Source organism: Kogia breviceps, chromosome 15 (assembly GCF_026419965.1).
Source record: "Kogia breviceps isolate mKogBre1 chromosome 15, mKogBre1 haplotype 1, whole genome shotgun sequence".
NCBI lineage: Eukaryota > Metazoa > Chordata > Mammalia > Artiodactyla > Physeteridae > Kogia > Kogia breviceps.
Window position 1 is genome coordinate 70,288,423 of NC_081324.1, and position 6,000 is coordinate 70,294,422.

The 6,000-nt window shown below is 52.9% G+C and overlaps 1 protein-coding gene across 5 annotated transcripts in view; it reads left to right on the plus strand.

Annotated features, from left to right (window-relative positions):
* HPS4 (HPS4 biogenesis of lysosomal organelles complex 3 subunit 2) overlaps positions 1 to 5,712 on the plus strand; it is a 27,383-nt gene extending 21,671 nt beyond the window's left edge. For all 5 annotated transcript variants that reach the window (XM_067015170.1, XM_067015172.1, XM_059039510.2 and 2 more), the window contains 3 exons: positions 2,054 to 2,186; positions 2,641 to 2,749; positions 4,409 to 5,712. In XM_067015170.1, coding sequence (XP_066871271.1) covers positions 2,054 to 2,186; positions 2,641 to 2,749; positions 4,409 to 4,580 — 414 coding nt within the window. In that variant the 3' untranslated portion in view covers positions 4,581 to 5,712. The remainder of the gene's footprint in view (positions 1 to 2,053; positions 2,187 to 2,640; positions 2,750 to 4,408) is intronic.
* The last annotated feature ends 288 nt before the right edge of the window (positions 5,713 to 6,000 follow it).

Below are 6,000 nucleotides of genomic sequence, written 5' to 3' on the forward strand. Positions count from 1 at the left end.
TTTCCTGCTCAAAACCCAAGATAATGCTCTCACTGACCTTCAATTATTCATCACTACAGTAGGACACGGAGCTATGGGTACAGTAGACACAGCCTGGGTTTAGTGTGTTAGTAAAATACAAAAAAGCACCCCTTTCCCGTGAAACTGGTGCTTCCGAGTAAATGTGTGTTCCTGCATCACTTCTTCTGCGTGTTTGGGGACACACTGACATGGAGCCGCTTGCTTTGCTGTGGACTAGAAGGCGGAGGACCCAGTAACAGCCCCGGCTCCGTGTCTCCTCGGGCTGCCGTGAGGCTCTTGTATGTGCTAGTGTGTCTTGGGTTGGCAAACTTTAATGTAAAGGAACACATAGCTGGTGTTTTCTGCTTTGTACAACTCTTCGAATCTGCTGCTGTAGTACAAAAACAACCATAAACAATATGTAAATAAACGGCGTGGCTGTGTTCCAGTACATTGTTCATGGACACAAAAATTGAAGCTTGATATAATTTTCACGTAACAATATTATCCTTTTGAGTTTGTTTTCCCTAACCATACAAAAATATAAAAACCACTCTCAGCTCTCAGGCTATCAAAAACAGTCAGTAGACTGGATTTGGTTCATAGGCCATGGTTTGCTGACCCCTCGTATATATGAAAGCACTTGGTTACCAGCAGAAAATTGCCCGTGTGTCGTCTGGCATAGCGGCACCTCCTGGGAGCCAGGCTCGCTGCTGGGCCCTGGGGACGCAGAGATGAGGGTGTCACATAAACCCTGCTGCCAAACCTGATGCCTTGAAGTACCATTTCTACGACATGGGCTAGAAATGCTAATTTAAGTCCAGGACACTCCCCAGAATGACACTTGAGTTTCATGACATTCACCTCAGAACATTCTCTTTGCATCTCTGGTCCTTTTATGTGAGCTTATTTTTTTACACAGCTGTTGTGAAATATGTCAACCCAGAGACAAGTCGTATTAGTCTAGGGACGAGCGCTCATGGAAGAGGTCCCACTTCTTTAATAACGACAGCTTTCATATTCTTGACTTTAAGAACCCGGCACTTCAGAGCGGACAGAATGGATAGATGCTATTTGACCTCAGCCACTCAGCAGCCCTGTAGTATCCCTATTTCGCAGACGGAAAAAAGCGAGGCGCAGAAAAGCCAGTAACTTGCCCCGGGTCATCTGGCCGGGAACAGGCTGCGCCAGGAGGTCCTTCACCTGGGCGCCAGCTGCTGCCCGGGGCCAACGGCCCGCGGCCTCCTTGCGGCTTTAGCAGCCTGGGGCAGCCCCAGGAGGCCCTGTTACAGGCTGAGTCCATCTGGACGTGATGGAGCTATTTGGCGGGGCCCACGGTGGAGTTCAGCCGTTTGAAAATGACGTTGCAGGAAAATAGTTCAAGGATGAAGGACGAAGTTCATGCTAGATCGTTAGGTCACAGAACTAGTATCAGTCGTTATTTATGGTCTGACTCCATCTTTGGTTTATAAACAACGAATCGTACAAAACGGGACAGTCCAGTGTTCCCAACTGCACCTGCAGGTGACATCCCCTGGGAGGTGTTTTAAAATACAGGTGTGTTTGGGCCTCACCTCCCGGACGGCCTTCCTCAGCTGGGTTCCTCCTCTGAGCCAGAGAGCACAGAAAACCATTTCACCCACACTTCTCAGTCCTTCGAGAACAGTGGCTGGTACCATTCTAGGTACACGGGAGGGAGGTGGCCTCACTGCAGACAGTCAAGAAGCACGGGGTCGGGGAGGAGGGGCGGGGGCACAAACGCCAGCCGTGGTTAGGAGATGCGCCAGGGCGCCACCAGTGGCTCTGCCTGGATGGTGAGATTCTGGGCCATTTTTCCTTGCTTTTTTAAAATTTTATTTTATTTTTCTGCTCCCTCCTATTTTCTGAGTTTTCTACAAGTTTGAAATGCATTAGGACATAAGGGCAGAAGTCAGGACTTCTCTAACAACAGGTCAAAGCACTGGTCAGAGTCCTTCTTGCTAAGTCAGGCAGCCACGCAGACATCCCTTGGGTGGCTTGCTCAGTGGCAGCCTGTCCCCTCCCTGCCCCGCAGTACCACGGCAGCCTGGCGTCCCTCAATGGGCTGGAGGTGCACCTGAACGAGACGCTGCCCCGGGACCAGGCGGCCCCCACGGCCAGAGCCTATGGTTTCGCGCACTACGACCGCGTCCAGAACGTGCTGGCGGGTAAGGAGTGCCTCCGGTGGGTGGGAGTGGGAACCGGGGCCCCGCGCGCGGGGTGAGTGCCCTGCAGTCAGGGTGCTGCTTTCTCACTTGGAGCCCAGCTCCCACGGGGTTTAAATTCTCTTGGCAAACACTTCTTTTCTCGTTTATCTTATTTTGGCCGTCTCTCCAACATTTTGAGAGAAGCACACACACGTTCAGGTGTCTGTGATGAGGTCGCCTCCCGATCCGGACATTCGTGTGCAGAGGCCGGTGTTGCCCACCATCGGGGGCGGCGTGTGCTCCGTGGCGGGGCGCAGCTGGAGGGCCCAGCACCCCGGCCTCTGTCCCGCTGCCCCTGGGCACCCGTACCCCAGGCCGGGGCCTCACCCTGTCCCAGCGTACGGTTCTGGGTTCGGGGGATGTTGGTGGAGGGGGGCGGTCTGCCACTCATGACTTCTGTGTCCCCTTCTGGAAGCCAACCTGCCACAGGTGGCCACAGCCCAGGACCGCCGCTTCCTCCAGGCCATCAGCCTGATGCATTCCGACTTCGCCCGGCTGCCAGCGCTGTACGAAGTGACCGTCAGGTGAGCGTCCCTGGCTCACGGACAGCCCTGCACCGGGAGCCGCCTTCCCGGGGTCCGGGCAGAGCCTCATTCATAACCAAATGAAGGACAGTCCAGGAACCAGTCAGGGCTTTCTTTGATCTGCTCCGGTGCTGCTGTCATCTGCCCCTGTGCTTCCCATGTCATGTATTTGCTGGGTCCCATCCTGGGGTTCGGACTGCTTTACACACTGGGGTACAGCAGGGAGGAGACCTAAGGCCCTCACCACCTCAGTGCTTCCAGCCGTCACTGGGGAGAGAGGAGGGGCCTCCGTCTCGGCCATAAACGATGCTGAAGTGCTGTCTTCCATCTTCTAACTTAACAAGTCCCGCGCCGCATGCTCACGACCAAGTCTCCCAAGTCAAATGCTGTCCTCCCCTCGCCGGCGGTGTGGCCCAAAGACACCCACAGTTAACAGTTTGGTGTGTGTTACTCCAGGTTTCGCTGGGTTTTGTTTTTATTTTTTGCATGTAAAAGATAGACGATTAGAATTTTTGATTATTTAATGGTCTTTCTTCTAGAAAACTGGAGCATACTAATGTGCTGTTTTACAAGTTTCTTTTTTTCACCTTGTTGCATGTCCTGAACGCCGCTGTGCCAGCAGATCTCGATCTATTATTATTACTGTCATTTACAGTCTTTAACCAACCGAATTTCTACTTTTTCTCTCTACACGCTTCTCTTATGAAACCGGTAGCAGAAAAGAAGGCAAGTTAGAGGGTCAGAAGGGGGGTGCCTGCTCTGTGTATACCATTCAGTTAAGTCCTTGGGATGATTTGGTCGAGCGCATTCTTCTGAGCCTCATTTTATGGATGAGGAAATTGAAGCACAAACAGAATGAACGACTCGCCCCAGGGTCACATTCTTACTCAGAGGCTGAGTCAGGATTTGAGCCCAGGTGTCTCAGCTCCAAGCACATGGCCCCGCCACACACACGTTTCCAGTTCCAGGGACAGTGTGGCTGAGAAGGAGGCGTGTGGGCTCTGGGCTCGGCTCTGCTGCTGACCAGGTTCTAATGCCTGTCACCGGCCACACAGGAATGCGGGCACTTCTGCTGCCCAGCGCCATCTCCAGCCAATATTTCTGTATATCTTTCCGTAATAAATGTGTCTCCTCTGGCTCCAAGTCACAGCCGCCCCCACGCTGGCAACCTAGATCCATCACCCACCTTGTGGCCCTGTAGTATTTCATCTTCCTTGGAGCTGAGAGGGTTTTAGCGTTGGGATACGTAGCTCATTTGAATAATAGAAACAGAAAAAACAGGCTCCATCTCTTAACCACTCACCATGGGCTAAGCAGTTTGTATATATTCCTACTCATTTACTCTCTTTATAAAATCTCAGTGAGGGAATTTACTGTTGTCATATTCATTTGACTGATGAGAAAGCTTGAGACTCAGAAAGCTGGAGCAACTCAGCCAAGGGCACACAGCCAGGAAGTCGCAGCGGTGGGATAAGCACCTAGGTCTGTGTGACTCCAGATCCGTGCTCGTTACCCGCAGGCCAAGGTGCCCCCCTCCACGGCCGTAGTGACTGGTCCATGACACGTCCTGCCGGGTCCCTGACAGCACCTCCGGGGGTCTCCGGGCTCTGAGGGCTCACAGGCAGCGTTGGACTGTGGTCTCCTTTCTTCCTCCAACAGGAATGCCTCCACGGCTGTGTACGCCTGCTGCAGCCCCGTCCAGGAAACCTATTTCCAGCAGCTGGCGTCGGCGGGGCGGAGCTCCGGCTTCCCGAGTCCGCAGGACAGCGCCTTCAGCCTCCCGGGCAAAGCCAAGCAGAAGCTGCTGAAGCACGGGGTGAACTTACTTTGAACCGTGGGTTCATGACCCCAGCAGATGACTCTCACATCGAATCCCAGCAAAGGAAGCTCTGCCTCGTTAAATGGAAAAGTCCCTCTATTTTGTTTTCCTTGCAAGAGTCCCTTGTTTTTAGGAATGTAACGATATTTGAGTGTTTGTTGCCCCTTCTGCAGATTGGCGTTGGAGGAGGTAGCCCTCCGGCTCAGCAGACCTAGAGCACGTGGTAAAGAACTTGATGATGTGGGCAGCACTGCGGCCAGACTGGGCGCCTTGGCTCCTTACACCCAAGGGGCACAGGGCCAGTGAGTCCCCCTGTCACACTGAGCCCCGGGCACCTGACACTTCTTGCTGCTGTTGCACCGCAGCCTTAACTCGGACCATAAAAACCCAGGCTGGCGTTTTTCCTAGAACCAGGTTGGCCCCGTCTAGAGTGCTTGTCCAGCCCTGCCTCCAGGGGGCCGGTGTGAGGTGTGACTGCCCAGCCAGGAGACGGACTTGTCGGCTAGCAGACCGGAGCCCCCACTTCTCAGGCTATCTTCAGAGCAGTCCTTCTGGGAGGTCGGGACGCCTAGTGCAGCGAAGCAGTCAGGGGTGCTGAAACCACCTGTTTGGATCTTCTGGAACTATATTCAAAATGAGGAGCCTGCTCTTTGGCTTACCCGTAGCGGGGGCAGATCTCAACGACGTGGAAGGGAGTTTGGGGTGCCGGGACCGAGAGCTGGGTGACGACAGGCCAGACTGGGCCCCTTGGTTGGAAGTGGGCTGTGCTGCTGGTTCCTCCCAAGTGAGTGTCCCAAACGAGAGTTTCTAAAAGGTTTTGGTGCGAAAGCAGAACTGTGCTTTTCAGCGGTGGGTGTGTGAAAGGGAACAGCATTCGTTTGTGTGTTGCTGGGCTGGAGTAGTACTAGAACATCAGTTCTGTTACATAATATATTCTGACATTTTACGATGATATGATGCAGATCACAGGATGAAAATATTTCACAAAATCCTAACCAGATGTTCACTGGAAGTACCTGAGATTCCATTTGAAAATTGTGATGTTAATCACTTCATGTCAGTGAACCATTATCTCATGTTTCTGACATGGTGTCTTTTTCTTGAAACAAGTTTCTAAGGGCTAAAAATAAAATAGCCAAAAACACTAATGAGTTCTGAGTAACAGTTAACATCTCTAGTGACAAAGTAAGGATGAAGGAATGTACGTATATATGTACATACGTGTATATTTCACGTGGTCACATTTCTCTTTGCCCTGCCTGGTCCAGCCTGGCCGGGAGAGGAAGAGCGCACGTCCGAACGGTCTCGGGGGGGGGGGGGGCTGTTCCAGGGAGCAGCAGCTTCAGCGCTGCTGGACCGCACACCAGGCCCTCGTCACCCTTTCTGTCACCTCTCTGGGGTCCCTCCTGCCACTGGCTGGCCTAAGAGGTGA